This window comes from Limulus polyphemus, unplaced genomic scaffold, assembly GCF_000517525.1.
Source record: "Limulus polyphemus unplaced genomic scaffold, Limulus_polyphemus-2.1.2 Scaffold3151, whole genome shotgun sequence".
Classification (NCBI taxonomy): Eukaryota; Metazoa; Arthropoda; class Merostomata; order Xiphosura; family Limulidae; genus Limulus; species Limulus polyphemus.
The window spans coordinates 51,453-71,867 of record NW_013668761.1 but is presented as its reverse complement, the minus strand read 5'-3'; the positions used below and the strand labels follow the sequence as shown (position 1 = coordinate 71,867).

The window sequence follows — 20,415 nt, the reverse complement described above, 5'->3', positions numbered from 1 at the left end:
CAAAAACTACACATCTATCCATATTTAAACGATAGATACTACAATAAAGAAACAAAAACTACACATCTATCCATATTTTAAACGATAGATACTTCTGGTAGATACTACAATAAAAACAAAAACTACACATCTATCCATATTTAAACGATAGATACTACAATAAAGAAACAAAAACTACACATCTATCCATATTTAAACGATAGATACTACAATAAAGAAACAAAAACTACACATCTATCCATATTTAAACGATAGATACTTCTGATAGATACCACAATAAAAAACAAAAACTACCTGTCTATCCATATTTAAACAATAGATACGTCTGATAGATACTACAATAAAAAAACAAAAACTACACATCTATCCGTATTTAAACGATAGATACTACAATAAAAAACAAAAACTACATATTCATTTGTTCCCATAGTTTCTAAATACTCATCAGTGAATAACTGTTTGCGTATATGTTTGAAGGTATTCGTTCAAATCTTACCGAATCGCAGGTTTTGCGATAAATAACAAACACGTGGAAGGAAAATTTTTTAAACGAAACCTATATCAATGGAGTCACCTTGTTCAATACCTGTAGATGTAGCACTGTAAAATGATAGCGAATTATTTAAAAAATATTTCAAAATTATACCTAAAGAAACCAGAATAATGAAACATTTTACCATACCTAGAATCCTTTCAAAATAAAGAAATAACTTGTATATACAAACTTGACTTACATTAAATCGTTATATGTAAATCTATTGATGTTATATGCAATTTTGTTAAGTGTTAGCTATCTAACTTAAAAATGTATTACAGTGTGAAGAATATTTCTGGATTCATATCCGGGAACATTTCAAAGTTCCCCTTTTTTTGAAAATCTCAGTATATTTTATAACTTGCACTTCAACTAATGTTGTAAAAAATGTTCGCAGGATGAAGTAAGTAGTCAGACACGTGGAATAAAAACACCATACATACAATGTAGCCCTGAAGTGAACTATGGCCGTTGTATGAAACGTAGCAAAAAATAAAATATATTAACTTTTATGACGGCTTTAATACGCTTTTTTCTTTGCCTATTTTTTTAATGTTTGCGAACCACGAACCCTCGGATTCAATCTGAAGAAGATAATCCCTAGGATAGTAACGTAGTAACTTCCTACACTGCGTCAACTCAACTTAAAGATGATGATGAAACAGATTCGATATATTTGTTTACACGCAAACGGTTGTACTATTACATTACGAAAGATGGTTTGAGGGTATATAGCTTCGTAACTAGATGTAGCATTCGGGTTTCTTCACCCAACGGTGAAGTACTTTACAGAATAGAACACATTTGCTCCTACTGGATAGTAAATTATTTACCGTGGTCAGCCGATTCGTGTTCTTTTCGAGTTATGTAAGCTCTCATCAAACTAGTGAGATCGATGATAAAGAATCATATCGAAATGATCGATCCAGCTGGGCTGGTTGGACTGATATATCTCGAAACTGTAGTATTTAGTTTATCACGGTATGGGATTTGTTATCCAATATGATCAAATACGTTTCACGAAATTTGTAATCAAAATCAAATAACATTTTGTTCAACCAAGATTAATCTAACATAAGAAATTACACATCCAAGACAGAAACTATACATCCACATGGTCTGGATGATAAAAATAGTTCCATAATAGATGGTTTCCAAATAATCTCGTTGAGGCTTATAGTAAACAAAAAGCACGTAAACTAGATAATAAGAAGTATAAAACAGTAAATGGCACATTTGAAATAATAGTCTTAATGTGAAAATCACAACAAAATATTATCAAGTTAGGTTATCAGTTAATTCAAGTAAAAGCTTTTAATGTGATACTTTACATCACCTAATAAAAATACTCAAATTTTGATCATTTTCACGATATGTACAGTTGGTTTATTTTGTTTATTTATGGATATACAAAGTACAATACCTATGGTTACAATGTTTCGTCAGGTTAACCTGGCATCATCAGGTACAAATGCAAGAAGTGAACTCCTATGCTAGATAATATGAAGAACTAGCGGATGGATACACTGCGTATTTGATTGGTTAAGTTTAAGAAGACTGTAAAACACAAAAAAAATAGATGTAGCAAATGATCAAATAGTTAATGTTGTTTTCCTATACAAGAAGGAAACTTGATCATAAAATCAAGTGGAAATCGGCCAGATTAATATCTAAAACTGGAAATTATGTCAAAAGAAAAATTGTGGAAGGTTCAAAAAGTTGTTAAACTTCGAACACCATCGAAGAGTCCTCGTGTATAGAAAAATAGCATTAATTATTTAACCATTTACAAACTCTTTATTTTCTGTAGTCTTGTTAAGCTACCAACCAAATACCAATGTATCCCTCCGCTAGTTTTTAATATTATCAGGTCCTCAGTTCTTGTAATAATTCTACCCGATGATGCCAGATTAACCTGGTGAAACGTTGTAACCATAGGTATTATAACTGTATATCCGACTATAAACATGTTCTAAGTTTTACATAAAAAGACACTTCCGTTAGTTATATAATTATACACTGCTATTAGAAACAAACAACACCGCAATAATAATAAGTTGACAAACAACGATTTATAAGAATAATGATTTATTTTGACAGAACCTTGGTCTTTCTTCTTCAGGCGTGATAACTTTACGTTTATTACCTTTATAAATAAAATTGCTTAACTTTGCATATACTGGAAAACTATTGTATCATTTTTATGTATATTTTACAAATCGCTACTGTAAGGATCGTTTGTGCATTATTCGTTTACATGATTAGCTGATTAGTTGTATGTTAGCAATTATCATATCAACAAACTTTTTACAGTTCTCGTGATCATTAGTGTGTTCAGTTAACGTAAATAGTGACATAATATTAATACTTTCATTATTAGGAGTTTCCTTTTCTCACACTTTAAATTAACTAAGTTCAGATGCCTAGTTAAATCTACCATATGTAGATTTATATAAATTGATGTTTTGCGTGTAAGTCTCGGATGTAAGCGATAGTATTTACTAGAACAAAATCTACTTATCAAGTAGGCGTCCATATTCTCTTTCATTGCACCTTTAAAATCACCAGCTTCTATATTGTAAAGTGTAAAGTAGGTAGAACTACAGAGAAGTAAATATGAAGGTCTGGTCTGATTGTTTGTAACTAAGCGCAAAGCTACACAATGGGCTATCTGTGCTCTGCCCACCACGGGTATCGAAACCCGGAATCTAGCGTTGTAAGTTCGCAAACAGACCGCTGTGCCACTAGAGGGCGTATGATAGCTCGATTTCGAACGCGGTTTCAAGGTACGGTTAACAACGTCGATCACCATCAAAATAACATAGATTATGTACTCGTTAATCTAGAAAGCACAAGTCGCCTATTGATCTTATATATATTCGTTGCCTAAAGCATATTACATTTGTGCTTTTTTGTTGTGTTTGGAAACTTTATTATTAAGAATTTATCCTCGTTTCGTAAACGAAAATCTGATGATAATACTATTCTTAACATAAGCGTTATTACACTGATGAATCTGTCTACGTTGAAAATTACTTTGTTATGATAACTATTACACTGTTAGAATTACTTTAAGTCATTGTTTCCATCTAACCCAGGCCCAAATATATTGAGAACAGTATGATATTTTTAAGACGTAAAATTTGCTTATCAACAACGTGCTTTACATTTACCTCTTAAGCCTCATGTATCGTGGTTTACGTATTGAGGGGACTCCGTTGTAACTTTCGATCTTATGAGTTAATGTAAAAAATAACCATATGTAGCTTTATATAAACTGATGTTCTGCGTGTAAGTCACGGATGTAAGTCATAGTATTTACTAGAACAAAATCTACTTACTAAGTAGGCGTCTATATTCTCTTTCATTGCACCTTCAAAATCACCAGCATCTTTACTGGAAAACAGTCACACAGCTACTAGAAGGCCCTGAATAATCTTAAGTTCGGGAGTTCCGTTGGCATAAAACAAAGTGAAAGATACAAGAGGGAAATGAAGAGACTAAATCATTAAGGCGAATGAATAACATAAAGTTAAATTGAATTGCTAAATAACTGATTCTAAAAACAAGTAATGTGCCATTATATAAAAGACTGTTTAGTTTAGATGTTATTGATTAATTTGTTTTCGTGAGTGAATGTTTTATTATTGTTTAGTTTTTGTTATAATAAGCAGACGATTGTTGGATGTTTTATTAATAATTCATTGATGTTGAGACTATTGAACGTGGCGTGCAATACATTGATGTCGAGAATATAAAAGGCGGACAGATGATTAGGTGATAAAGATATAGATAGCGTGAGACGAGCGGGAAGCAAAAAAGAGTAAAGTTACAGGCCAAGTAAAAGTTTGGCGTGAAGTTAACTACCGTAGAAGTGATAAGCCTAACGTTTAATATGTTAGAGTAAGACTAATAGAAGACAAGAACATAAGAAAAATAGCTTATTCCGTCAAAGCGTGGTTCTAAAGTAATTGAATCAGCCTGAGTGCACTTTGACAAAAGGAACAAAGGATCATCAACAGTAATAGAGAAGATAGTTCGGCTTGTCAACTGAAAGTTTACAGTAATTGAATAGGCCTAAGTGGAATTTTTGACTATAAGAAGAGAATTATATATAAATAATGTTTATGATACGCCTGTAATCTCTATAGTGTGAATACTTTTTTGTACATACGTTTAACTTGTTCCGAATATATATGTATTATTAGAAAACAAGTGTTTGTTTGTTTTGAATTTTGCGCAAAGCTACACGAGGGCTATCTGCGCTAGCCGTCCCTAATTTAGCAGTGTAAGACTAGAGGGAAGGCAGCTAGTCATCACCACCCACCGCTAACTCTTGGGCTACTCTTTTACCAACGAATAGTGGGAATGATCGTCACATTATAACGCCCTCACGGCTGAAAGGGCGAGCATGTTTGGTGGGATGGGATCCGAACCCAGAAAACAAGTGAAGCGCGTGCTGTTTATTCATCGTTGAATTTATCGCTAACAAGTCACAGACACCTACTGTAGAAGAATCCCAAGCTCCAAAACAACACAGTACATATTTATACTATTAAGAAGTATAAGTAAAAGCCTTTTTATTTGACAATTGGCGAAGATCAGATTTTTAAATTCTGAAATAATGGAAATACAGTTAGTGAGCTTTACTGAATACAATTAAAAGAGTAACCTGTAAAATGCATACGCATAGGCGTGGCTCGATTTTTGTGGACTTAGACATTATACAATGTGGGAAAAAAGAAAAAGAGACAAAGTCAAGACCTTGCGAAACAAATCAAACAAGAGTAGATACGGGTAAAGAGATGCTATTATTTTCTGATACCAACTTACTTTTAATTCATTCCAAATCAGAACTGTAATTATGTATCTGTTGTCGCTTTTGAAATGTTCATCCTGGAAAGGGAGGTAAATATTCAGGCATAACTCACGAGGCTTCATAAGACAAGCTCACGACATTCTTTCCAGAACAACAACATAAACACCTAAAAAAAAAATTCAACCCAAAACAAACTTAACTTTTCAAAGACAACACATCACAAAACCGAATGTAAATAGTAAGAAAAACAGTCTCACATAACCACATAACACAGCTACTATCTCGATCTCTGTCAAGATACACTCACAACTAAATAATACATAACACCAACTTGTTCTGAAACTAATATGCTCCAGCCGATGATTGTCTGAAATAAAGGAAAAATCATTAAAATAAATAACGAAAAAAAGAACAGATTTAACTAACTTTTCTGAGTTCTACCTTGTACTACAATATCGGTTATGACATTACACCTATTATAACACATCTTTCTCTCCATAAATCCCTTTTCCAGTGACCAATTGATATTATAGAGAAATATATAGCACTGAGTAGTCTAAAACTGATCCTTTTTTAAATATATTATATATGGTAGTAATTAATGAGGAAGACTGATCGAATAAATCTGTAAAAATATATCTTGTAAACATAACACTATAATCCGTTCAACGAGCAGAAGTTCTGTGTTTCTTCTTTCTCTGGACTGATCAATACTTAGTTGCAACCAAAATCAAAATAAACACTGCGGGTATAAAGGATCAGCTCAACTAAGTCTTCCTGCAACCCACAAGGACGATTCTCTACACATCCACACTCCTATATTGATTACTAAGAAAATATGAACAAAATCAAAATAAACACTACGGGTATAAAGGATCAGCTCAACTAAGTCTTCCTGCAACCCACAAGGACGATTCTCTACACATCCACACTCCTATATTGATTACTAAGAAAAATACGAATTTTCCCAACTTTCTCATCTCTTCTCCTTTTTGAGCTACTCAGCAGATAGAGCATCTAAGAACAACTTCTGCTAACACCTAAATTGTTTACAGTACTCCCGAATAAAGTGATGAAAGCTAGTTTCTCTTATATCCCAGGCCAAGCTGTACTGCAATAGTGTTTGGCTTGGGTAGGAAATATAATATTTTCCAGTAATATATATTTACATTGGCCATTCGCAGTGGCCTGGTGGTTAGGGCAATCGACTCGCAACCTGCTAATCGTGAGTTCGAATCCCGTCATCGAACATGCTCGCCCTTTCAGCCGTGGAAGCTTTATGATGTGACGGTCAATCCCAAACGTTGATGGTTGGTAATCTTGAATACTGCCTTCCCTCTAGTCTATCACTGCTAATATAGGGAGGGCTAGAGCAGATAGCCTTCGAGTACTTTGCGCGGAATTCCAAAAACGAACTAACAAATAATCTGCAGTACTGTTAACTGTACGGCAGTAAGTATTAATCATGCCAATACTGTTAATTAAAAATGCCAACTCTATTACATTTTTAGTTATACTACACTATTCTAGGAAATACGTACTATATATACAGTTATGTACGATACCTACAGAAGACATGACAGGTGTAAAGGTGTGTACTTTTACTTAGACAACAGTTGGCGATATGCATAATAATCGGGAAACAAACCGAACATTCATGTCGTTGACTTAGGTTAGCAACACGTATAGCCACACAACACTACCGCTGTGATTCAATGTGAAAAGTCATTTCAAGAGTTTTTGACAAGTAAAGACGTTTAAATACTTGATAAAATGGAAACTTTAAGCCTTGTTGCTTACACCTGCTTCTATTAGGATCAATATGTTTTTAATCACTCGATTCCTCATAGGTTTTTTTGGCAGGTTTTAGATCTATGTCTTTAAGTGCTACGTTTTGCTATGATTATATCTTCGATTCACATTTCATCAAGATGCATGACGACAACGAATGGCATGAGTTGACTTGTGTAACACCATAATTCATGACCTTTGTTTTTCTGGTCTCATGTCAGTCGAAACACAAAGGCTGCCAACTAATCTCATCTGAAAACATCACGGCCTAGTGTTAAGAGAAGAATTAAAACCAGTATGTGGCAACTACTCTGCATGGAACCAGATGTAAACATGCAACATCTTCAATTACAGCATTGGCAGTTTCATCTGGTAGTAAGTTACTGCAACTAAGCCTAATTCAACTATCAGCTATATCTTCAGCCCGTATGACAAAAACATTCATTTAGCAGGATTACGTCCAGGATTGCTAAGGAGAACTCAAATTGTTTTCGGTATCACTTAGTGCAACAGCGTCATTCTTGGTCATGGCGATTTTTTTTCTCTCTCCGTTGGTACCCCAGGACAAGATTAATCAAAAAAATAATAACAAAAAGTTCTAAAATAATCGTGTTGGAAAGAACGATGTGCATGATAAAACGGGGAGGCTAAATTTGGTGTTTGACATAAAACATAAAAATGTATTTCACAAAGACGAATAAACAATAGATGTTATCATATACAATTAAAATAAAGTGATAAATAACTGATTTCAAAGCAAGTCAGGAAATAATTAACCAGATTTGTTGCTTAAATTTAATGAGATAAATCGTCACTGATTTAGTTGGATTTTATAAACACGACAAGACTCTACACGAAAAACGATTTTGCTAGTGTGGGAACAGAAGACGAAGATTAAAAGGTCAAAGTACTGAAAATAGCGCAGAAGTTTCTTTGTAATTAAGCACAAAGCTACACAATGGGCTATCTGTGCTCTACCCACCACGGGTATCGAAACTCTGTTTCTAGCGTTGTAAGTCCGCAGAAATACCGCTGTGCCACTGGAGGGGCAGCTTAGAAGTGAAGACACAGAACCAAGATTAGTGAAGACAGGAAAGAAAAGTCTCCCCTCTTTCATTTATATAGAAGGTTTAATAGTAAAAAGGTGAGGCTAAGGAAAACATAGATACCCAATTCTAAGTACAGGGTACCAATACCTTAATAGCACATATTTATTTTACCTATGATAAGTACTCTAACTAAGAATCTTAAAGTTAAGGAAGTATATATATACATGTATATATGAACATTTTATAGAAGTAGGATGTGGCATGCCACACCCCTGACACTTTCTTGTAAACGATAAATGTGATGTGTGTATAATGAAATATATAAAATAATGTCATTAAAACAATTTTACTGAGCTTTTTATATCAAACTTCAAATCCTGAAAATTTATCATTTTATTCTAAATTCTTAAGCGAAGTTTTATGAGATTAATTGTCACAGATATTCCACGAAAATAAAACATAAAAACACAGTTTGAATGTATAATGTCTCAAATGTTTGTTATCACTCGAGTTCAACGTTAAAAGTTGTAAAAGTTTACAGCTTTTACTGGACATCTGCTGCTTATTATGGTAGCAATAAGTTCGTAACATTCATAGAGAATCAGGACTTTTAATTTAAAATATCAATTGTTTCATCTCTTTTAGTGGCATCCGAAAATTCAACGTTTATACAAAAATGACCATGACGAAAGAATGCCAACAATAAAAACGTTGAAACGTTAAAAAATGGTGACTGCATATCTTTGGTTTAAAGATTTGAAAAATATTGTGAAAGAAGCATAAAAAATTAATTTAATTTGTGATAAACTATCAGATGCCAGTTGAAATAATACAACGAAATTTTTTCTAAAAATAGTGAAAAGTAGATACAAAATGTGCAATCAATCCAATTCCTGATAAATGTGACTGATAAATCTATTGTTTTATCCTTCACTTACTTATCAGCTATTTTAATTATATTGAATATTGATATCGAATTGAAGTTAAAATACTAACAACTGAAACGCAGTTTTCACTACGAATCTTGTTACGATGAACATATTTTTTTTCCTTACAGTTTAGTTAAAAGAAAAAAGTATTAGTACTTTGTATAAGTTATACAAATGTAGCTATATTTCTAAAGAATCACACGTTTTTAAACTTACGTGAACTATTAGGTTTTCCTTCTTCATCTGAGTTTTTAGGGTTCGTCAAAGTATCCACTGCCACCAGAGGGCAGCCTATCCAAAACGCATTATATCACACTGATTGCTCTTAGCCCTATCTATGAGTGGACCGACAGCTAACGACTACAGTTGAACATATTCCCGAGTCTGAGTAATACCTTTCGTTTTCTATGTGCATCAAAAAGTCTCGAGGTAGTAAAAGTTAAGTAAAGATATTGCCTGGACATTACGAGAATGGTATTTTAATATTGCCTGTTACATTACGAGAATGCTGTTTTGAACCAAAGGGAACACAATTTATCTTTTAGGTAGGTAACAGTATATAGTTATTTGCTTTTCCTTATACATATACTATTGTCTTATTTGTAATTAATTATTGTTTCTTTGTAATTAAGCACAAAGCTACACAAGGCTATCTGTGCTTTTTCCACCACGGGTATCTGAACCTAGTTTCTAGCGTTGTAAGTCCGCAGACATACCGCTGTGCCACTGGGGGTATATATAGCTAAACAGTCCGTAAAAATAGGAGTATTTTTCCATACAATCATGGGTGTTACATGGTTGAAACTGACGTTTCAACGTTGTCGTACAATAACAGTTAAAATAAAAAACAATATAGATTATTATCGACATTATTAGCGTTCAGCAGCCACAAAGAGGCACACAGGTGAAAAGAAAAATAATACTTAGACGATATTTTCTACCGAAGAAATGCTTGCTTTTTGTTTATGTTTTACGCCCGATATAACTCGTGTTGTTCATGTTCATGTCTTAGCGTCAGTTAGTCTGTAAATAACTGAAAATACACCTCGCTCTCTCGAATCTCGTACTACGCAGGTGGTCTGTAATTCTTACCTTACTTTGTGTTAAGTATTACGTACACATTTTACACATAACACTTAGTGTGCAGGTAATTCCAGATTTTTCTCAGAGAATCGGTTGCGAAAACTCGGTTTCTCCAAGGTTTCTGAGCGCTAAACAAAGTTTATTTTACGCTACTTTTATGTTTTTTCTGTCGATTACCGTAATGTGCATATTCTCGTTCGTACGTCACATAGTAATTCTAATAGTCTGAGTTAAATAGCTTACATATTACAGTGTCGACATGTATGTCTGATAATACGTATATAATATTCTTGTGACCATTCTACGAGAATCGTGATGGTTTTTAATTAACTATTTAGCAAAGTACAACAGTGTTCTACAAGTTCTATTTTTAGGCACTTTTAAAAACATAAGTAGAATCCAGATGGATTTTTAGATGCTAATATACATGAATTTAGTTCGAATGTTCTTAACATTTTACATTTGATTTCGTCTAGCACATGAAGTTCGGCAATTTTTAAATAGAGTTCTGAAACAATTTTCACCAAAAATTGTCCACATTTCATATTTCCTCCATATTCCTCTGTCTACAACTCTTAATTTTAGACTCTGAAAACGTCCGTAAATAAAATGGAGAAAGTAGCTTCCTCAGGGATTCAGAGCTAAGTGTCTTTGTAATTTCTGAAGAAAATATTTTTTTTATAATTTTTCCTTTCATATGTTATAATTATACAGATTAGTTTAGAAATGACGCATTTTAGAATCTTAGAATTTTATTTTCTTTCTCAATGGAAGGTAGATGCTAAAAAACCTGCACATTTTGAGCGTGAAATATTTACATAACCGAGATAAGTTTGTATGGAGTGATTAAGGTGTTAACTCACATTCGAGCCTATAGTTTCTTTGGCTTACTTATAGCTGTGACAGAAAGGCAACACGTAGAATGTAGGTGTCAATGGTTGAATCTCGTGAACTTACACAAACAATCTCTTCACGATTCAACACTTGAAATATTTTACCAACTTGCATAATTACATAATTACACAACACATGATTTCCTGGAGCTGAAACATGTACTATGTAAAAATATCAGAGTGACCATTGTATTTGGCTATTTTTTTTTTTTTTTTTGCAATTTACGAATGATGCGATGTAGATAGTAAAATATAAAAAGTATAAATGCTGTTAGTTAAAAAAATTATATTATCGAATATTTCGTGTTGGATAACTAACAATGATTGTACATGATTGAGATGATGATGAGAAGCAACCCGAAATCTCATTATTTTAATAAATTTCAAGTGACGACAGTATTATCAAGTTGGGATTGACTTTTCTCACCTTGTGTGAATTTGGTACAATCAACCTTACATCCACATGTACAAACTCATATTGACTTGACCTGATCTCTCCACCTCGAATGTATTGATAATTAATGGTAAGCTGTATAGCAGCAAGATAAGACAGCTGCTACTCCAATATATCATATTACCCGTTTTCGAAGGAAGTGTCAGACGATCATAGAACGAAAGTACGTTAATTGATGTGCATTTTTTTCATAGTTCATATAAAACTTTAGAACTTTTTGAAAGTTTAGAGCAATTTCCAGCTTTAATAAGGAACGACGACGTAATCAAATAAAAAGGTTTTTACTTCTTTTCTAACATAGAAAAACTCTAAAAAGATGCAGTTTTTTGATTAAGATATAACACCACAGGTTATGTCATGCTAAAGATGATCAACTCCACAAAAACGAGGCCCGGCATGGCCAGGTGGCTAGAGCGCTCGACTCTCAATCAGAGGGTCGCGGGTTCGAATTCCAGCACCACCAAACATGCTCGCCCTTTCAGCCGTGGGGGCGTTATAATGTGACGGTCAATCCCACTATTCGTTAGTAAAAGAGTAGCCCAAGAGTTGGCGGTGGGTGGTGATGACTAGTTGCTTTCCCTCTAGTCTTACACTGCTAAATTAGGGACGGCTAGCGCAGATAGCCCTCGTGTAGCTTTGCGCGAAATTCAAAAACAAAAAACCACAAAAACGTATTCAACATAGAAATGTTGGCCTCCAAAAAGAGAACGCAATTCTGTTACCTCTAGCGTCAACTTTTTTTACTCCATTAGAGAAATGAAATAATAATGTCATATGTGAAAAAACAGAGTAATAAAAGCATGCAAGAGTATGATATTAACCCCAAATGTGAAATGCCTTTATATTAGGTTTTTATAAAAAAATATTTGTCAGAAAAAGACGATCCTAATTTAAATAACGTTTTCGAAGAAGTAATGAAAGATTTTGAACGGTTTTTTCTAAACAACGTAATTCATTTAACACAAATTATTTAATAAAATCATTATACTTTTTATAATAAAATATAGCAAGTACATTAAACGTAAACTCTCAAGGTTTAATGTTTCAATAGTTGTAAATTATGACTGTGTAATTCTATTAAACAATAGAGCTGAAAACAATTGGTAAATATTCATAGAACTGTTCATGTGAGAGTTCGTGAATAGATGAACAAAAATCTTAATACTCTTATATAGATTGAGAAATCGTATTAGTTCTCTGTAGAATGATAAAAAAAAATGTAGAAAAACTTTGATAAAAATTTCTAAGTTTATGTTACTTAATATCTGAACTAAGAGGACTTTGTTAAAGCGATAAGCCCCCTCCCACCCAACCCAGTGGCATAGCGGTATTGTCTGTGGACTTACAACGCTAGAAACCGGCACAGATACCCATTGTTTAGCTTTGTGCTTAACTTCAAACTAAGAAATAAAGCGATGAAAATGTATATAGCATGTTTGAAAAATTTCAATCATTTATAACGCTGTAATTATTAAATTATATGCTGTTACAAACAGGTTCTAAGGTCGTTTACGCCAACATTTTAAACTACAATGTCATTTTGCTGGAATTGAAAGTATATATATACGTTGAAAATGAATTCATGACGACATTTTGCATAATTAATATAAAAATATTAGCAAAAAATTCATATCCGGATACTTCATTTACCGGAAGCTACGATTCATATATTTACCTTCAAGTTTGTTTTCACATATTCACGCAAAACTATTCAAGAGCTGTCAGCGCTAGCCGTCCCTAATTTGTAACTGATGGACTACATGGAAAACATCTAGTCAATAGCACTCACCGCCATCTCTTAGGCTATTAGTTTTGAACGGAATAGTCTGACTTTGCCGTTATCTTTATAATGTCCCCATGACTACGAAGACCATAAGATGATTATTATTTGCGGTAACCAGACGCGAACATGTCATCCTCAGATCCATAATACGGCACGCTAACCACTGGTTCAGCGCTCTTCAGGTTGGCACCAAAATCGGACATGACCATCGGAAACATATAATATAGTTAGTATACATCTAATGTTGACCATCGGAGACAGAGAATATAGTTAGTATACATCTAATGTTGACCATTGGAGACAGAGAATATAGTTAGTACACATCTAATGTTGACAATTGGAGACAGAATATAGTTAGTCCACACCTAATGTTTGCTAAACCTCTTGCCTCGTGAATATCTCATCAACATATTCGTACAGAAATAATTTCTATCACATGGGACTGTTTTTTTTGTTGTTGTTGTTTTCTTTTGTAAAATATAATATCAACAAAAATTCAATTTAAGGACAGAATTTGCTCTTTACTAACATCTAAATGTTGTCCATGAATATTAGTGTCCCAGATGCAATTCCAGGTATATTTGGTCTACAAGTATACGGTTGAAAGGACGTGTACAAGAACAATGTTAATATTCAAATACAGTGATAAGAGAAGCCTACGTATAAAAGAGACACTGGTACTCCATAAACTAAGGCCTCAACCGAATAAAACTCGATCAGCTATTGATTTGCTGTTGGAAATATGACATTTTGTCTTGTCATTAGGAGTTAGCATTATGATCAATTCTGTATCTCTTTAAAAGCTTGACATCATTATTATAAGCAAATCTTTATTCAATCCTTCCTAACAACGTCTCGTAATAGATGAACTTCTCTGTCGGTGTAACTTCTAAAATAGCCTAATATTTAAGATAAGTTACTATGTCACTTGTTACCATCTAACTACAGAATCGAGTACCAGGACGGTACTTATAACACAGCAAAAAGTAACGTTTATAAAAATAAATTAAATTAGTAGCAAAAACATCTGAATACTCACATTCTAGTGACCAAATCAGTGATGGGCCTAAATTCGTAGTCCTTATAACTATTCAAGATATATTACCATCCAAACCAAAAACAGATCTCGTGAAAAATTATTATCGAGTTTTCCAACAAATCACAAAGTTTTAACCAAATATACCAAGGTTAAACCAAATTTTAACAAAAAAGAATAGAGAGAATTAATAAACGTAAGAAAACAGCTTAACTTATCATGAACCACACTAGTGATTCATAATAGGAATCTGTGTTTACTGGAAATAGACACATTCAGAACAATATGTACACGAAAAATATACACATGAAAAACATGGAACCCTAAAATGTATAATTCACATCACACTTGACATGTATACCCCTAACAATTTAAACAGTGAAATGAAGAGAATATATGAGATTTTCATTGATAAAAATGTTTACCTCGAAGGAAGAAAAAATCATTGAAACTAAAACAACAACAAAAAACACGAAAAATTCAACAAGCAAAATTTTGTCACAACTACCTTCTCATTTATTGAACATGTCAGCGACGATACTGTCGGAATGATCATATCAAAACGGACTGTCCTATGTTTGTGAATATTTAAAGGAAACCAAACCATCCATATCCGAACACTGCATTAAAATTTCACCAAGTGAAACTTATATAAACAGAAGAAACATCGCAGAAACTTTACCGATGGAAAAAATTAAAACCTTCTTTAAACGAAGATCCCGGAATTCTTCTATATATATATATATATATATATGTCTATTAATTATAATCAGTATAATTCTACGTGCATTTATATGCTGTTATGTGTTTTTAAATTATTTATAGTCGCTTATGTTAATATATATATATATATATATATATATATAATTCAGCATATGTGCTTCCAACAGAAATCGTTATACTTTTAATTTCTAATTGCTTCTGTAATCACACATTACCTGAAGCTGGCCTGCTCCTTTTAGGACAAACGTCTCAATCTTAATTAGCTGAAGGAAAACATTTCCACTGCAAAGCGGGTCACGATATTATTATATGATTAATGAAAGGTTATCTTAGTACATGAAAGGTTGCTTCTCTTATATGTAGTTGTAAAAAAAAAAACACGTGCAAAAATGCCCATAAAAACTGCAAAGGCCCGGCATGGTCAGGTGGTTAGGGCGCTCGACTCACAATCTGCGGGTCGCGGATTCGAATCCCCTACCCACTAAACATGCTCGCCCCTTTCAGCCGTGGGGGTGTTATAATGTGACGGTCAATCCCACTATACGTTGGTAAAAGAGTAGCCCAAGAGTTGGCGGTGGGTGGTGATGACTATCTGCCTTTCCTCTAGTCTTTCACTGCTAAATTAGGGACGGCTAGCGCAGATAACCCTAGTGTAGCTTTGCACGAAATTCAAAAACAAAAAACTGCAAAACTGAAAATGTTTACGTGTCTTCTCATGGACCCAACAAACCTTCATGCCAAAGTTGGTGAAGATCCATCAAGAGAGGGCGAAGTAGTGGTAAAAACGCGAAAACGCAAAATACAAAACTGAAAAATTTGTATGTATCCCCCCCATAGACCTAATGAACCTCCATAGCAATTTTGGTGAAGATCCATCCACATCCTGCAAAGAAGTTACATGGACATTTAACAGACAACAAATAGACAGTACTATTATATTTATATAGATAAGAAACTATTACACAGTTTGCATTATACGTAGTGAGAGCTTAAACGTATAAAACATAAAACTAAATATTAGTTGGGAAATTAAGTTGTAAATATGGTAGGTTTTGAAAAGTTCATAATATTCAGTAAAGTGACTGATTATATAATCTGTAGTATGTGACTGCTGAATTTAAAATGCCATAGGAAAAACTCCGTTTCTGGAACACTAAACTTCGTGTAGTTGGAGCTATTTCCAAGAAGTCTTGTAATGCTGAACAGAGTCTGTGATATAATTCATTTGTAATTTTTGTATTCAGAAAAGGAAATATTATAACTTCAAAATTAAACTTGTTCATTTTATTGAAAAGTTCGAGCTTGAACGGCTGATTAACGATGCTATATCCAGGAAACGTGTTTTGTTTTAATTGAAAGAACTTTCTGTTCAAAGTGAGTTTCTGAAGGATGAATGGGTTTCACAAAATAAAAAAAAAGAACTTTGATAATTCAGTGGATGGAACTTCCCACTCACAGATATTCACAGATATTTACTGAAATATATGATTGTACAAATGTGGTGTAAAAATGTGTTTATTGTGGAACAAATATGAGTGCCCGGCATGGCCAGGTGGTTAGGGCGCTCGACTCGCAATCTGCTGGTCGCAGGTTCGAATCCCCGTCCCACCAAACATGCTCGCCCTTTCAGCCGTGAGGGCGTTATAATGTGACGGTCAATCCCACTATTCGTTGATAAAAGAGTAGCCCAAGAGTTGGTGATGACTAGCTGCCTTCCCTCTAGTCTTTAATTGCTAAATTAGGGACGGCTAGCGCAGATAGCCCTCGTGTAGCTTTGCGCGAAATTCAAAACAAACAAATATGAGTAGCTTTATCATAGATACACCTCTGTTTATTAACTATACAAAACGGTTAATGTATAACACTTGTCATTTACGTACAGTAATTAATAATGATTTAACTATCGATCACATTGGTAAATAATGTAGGAACGTGATTTTTTTCCAGAGAATACATTTGTTAACTAATGCAAGTTTAAATACATATTTTGACGAATATTAGCTAGAGAGGTAAGATTTCTTTTAGTTGTTTTAAAACAAGTTGATATATCGACTAGTTTACAATAGTAGAAAAATCTCAGATAACTTCTACAAATAATTCTAATTTTCTAAAGCATTAGTAATCTTTAATTAAGTTCTCGAATCTTCGGTTCACGTTTCGATTCTTTCTGACATAAGTTTTATCGTATCAGTTGCTTCAGGCTTTGTAATATTTTTATGGCACTTTTGGAAGATTGTTTATGGCAAATATCGAAAATATAAATTTTAATAGTTTTTGCTTTGTTTGTTGTTTGCAATTTGTCACATCATAGATATTAATAGGTAGATTTTAGGATTATTATTATGCTGGGTATATTGAATATGTAAAAATGCTTAAAACATATAAACTATACTTTTCCGAGTTTGAGCCCCTTCGGTCATAATGGTTACATTATCGTTTACACACTAAAAGTATTCGTATTGTTGTTATTCTACACCTTCTATTAATGCTGCATGGCTATAATGGACACATGTTGTTTGGATGTTAAGCACAAGGTTCTTTCGTGTGTTTTTTTATTGTTCAATAAATACAATTTCCTCCTAATTTTGCGGCAATAAACTCTAGTAATGTTCAGTCACAAAGTAGTTATTGTTGAAGAATTTCTTCAATTTCAACTTGCCTTTAATGCATAAGAGAATTTCTTAATTTAAGAAATACTAACAAAATAGTGGTAGTGCCTTATAGTTTACGTTTCGATAGATTCCATTTACTTTCATACAAAAATTGCCCGAGTAGTGCATGATATTAGTTGGCAAAACGTTTTGACATTCTTACAGTTATTTGAAATTACTATTTGAATCATTATTACTGCTGTTTGTGTTTCGGAGTTGAAACATTCCATGAACAGACTGTAGGTAACACTAAAACGAAACATACTATGCCTGAAAGTGATAGTTATAAAATTATTTATATTTTTTCAGAGTTATTTCAAGTGGAATGTGAGAAGCAGGAAATAATTTTTTTCAAGAACTATGGCCCTGCATTATTATATTTTACTGGTTCTCTTATTCAAAGGTGAGTGAGTACTCGTCTAATGTAATTTAAATATAGAATAATGAAACGAAACATATATAATGTATTATTCCGAAGACTTTTATCTTTGGAAAGCTGTAAAGACTATTGAGTGTACAATGAACGTTTCAGGCTCTCTGTTTTGAAGTTAGATAGTCATGAAAATGTAACAATTTATACTTTTCTAATTTATCCATTTTCACAACCCATATTAAAAGAAACAAACGAACGCAGCTTTTCCTATGAGGATATAAGATAAGTTATTTTTAAGAATGCTAATCCTCTACTCACCATCAATGCTAATGGATGGATTGTTACTTTTATTACGCACATTCAGCTTAACGTTAAAGTGCAGGGAATATTTTGGGTGCATCGCACGGATTTGAACTCGTCTACGCAGTTCCAAAATCCAGAACTGTACCACAAGACCAAGTTATACAGAATTTAGTTTTTCTCCATCCATATACTACCTTGGCAATAAAATTAATATCATTTAGTAAATTTGCTTATTTAAATGTGATACTGTGCTAAATGACGATTAATCAGAAAACAGTTGGAAGAGAAGAATTTAAGTATTTGAGAGAGTGTAAAAGAGATAGAAGCTCTACAGATTTCAATTATATCGTCAAACAGTACTCTAACACGAGGCCTACACGCGACCCAGCCTGGTTTTACAGAATTTTGTTCACTGCGGGGAATCGAACCTTAGAATTTAGCACTGAAAGCCAATAAGTTTATCGTTGACTCCCTCCAGTGGTCGACACAGTTGCAAGGGTATCACGGAGAGTAATATGATTTAGTGTTTGAGAAGAGAGGGAGCAACAATTTGGGTCTAAATTTGTAATTATTTGTCATGTGATTTATGCCTCGAAAATTATTTTTACTTCTAATGAAGTTGCGATATAGTTGTAATAAGGAGAATAACTAAAGTGTAAATGTATGTAAGTAAGTTAATAATTGTCGCTCCTTCGAAAGGCACATAACTGGATGATATGAGTGACAAAATCATCCTGGATTGAATGCCAGTCCATTGCAGGCTTACTCCCAGCAACCTTTTGATGCCTATTATACAAATAGATGGATCGAAGCAATTCAATGGACCTTTAACCTTTCTTCAGGACGCAACAACATGTGCCAGACAAGCTTTGAACTCACAACCTTCCAACTAGTCCACAGAAATAATCACTAACTCGTGGATCCGTATATCCTGAAATTTATTATCTATTGAATACAAGTACATACAACTACGCAATGTCAATATTTGGATCTTGGAACAAGAAATGAACTTCTTATTAAATAATGTTACAACTACAAAGTTTAAAAATGTTCTTATGGCTGAATCCGGTACTGAGTATTGGGAATAGAATCTTGTACAAAACCCTCGTGTGTTTTAATCCATTAAAAACAATTTAACATTAGTCCATTTATGGACTAATTTTACAAATAGTTCATTTACTTTCGTAATTTTTCCGGATTTCTGTTGTCACGCAACTTAAACATTCAGTAAAGTCTGATTATAAGCAATTAAGCTCATTTATATATATATATATATATTCGTAACTGTGTTCGTGCATGTAAAATGTGAACGTTGTAGTTTTAATGAAAAAGGTGCTAGTAATTTTCAGAATAAGCAAACGTTTTACAGAACTGTGCCGTGTAAATTACCATTTTAACTGGGTGTACTCAGATCATTAAACTATAGCTCAACTCTAATGACTATATCTTGATTAATGGTTAGTTTTGCAATGTTTCTGTGTTTTTAGCCAGCATCATCAAAATAATAAAAAGTTAAGTAAATGTTCATTCCTGAATCTTCATATCCTTCGTAATGTTGAAGGGATTGATAATCTTTATAATATTCAGGTACTTAATATCCTTCATAATGTCGAAACACTTTACTTTTCGGATAAATAAGAAAATACACATTCCTGTATTGTTAAAATTGTAACATAGAATGAATCTTCATATCCTTCGTAATGTTGAAGGGATTGATAATCTTTATAATATTCAGGTACTTAATATCCTTCATAATGTCGAAACACTTTACTTTTCGGATAAATAAGAAAATACACATTCCTGTATTGTTAAAATTGTAACATAGAATGAATCTTCATATCCTTCGTAATGTTGAAGGGATTGATAATCTTTATAATATTCAGGTACTTAATATCCTTCATAATGTCGAAACACTTTACTTTTCGGATAAATAAGAAAATACACATTCCTGTATTGTTAAAATTGTAACATAGAATGAATCTTCATATCCTTC

At 33.2% G+C, this 20,415-nt stretch overlaps 1 protein-coding gene across 1 annotated transcript in view; it reads left to right on the top strand.

Annotated features, from left to right (window-relative positions):
* The first annotated feature begins 9,512 nt into the window (after nucleotides 1-9,512).
* LOC106468757 overlaps nucleotides 9,513-20,415 on the top strand; it is a 24,268-nt gene continuing 13,365 nt past the window's right edge. The window contains exons 1-2 of the mRNA XM_022397120.1: nucleotides 9,513-9,668; nucleotides 18,056-18,149. Coding sequence (XP_022252828.1) covers nucleotides 18,107-18,149 — 43 coding nt within the window. The 5' untranslated portion in view covers nucleotides 9,513-9,668; nucleotides 18,056-18,106. The remainder of the gene's footprint in view (nucleotides 9,669-18,055; nucleotides 18,150-20,415) is intronic.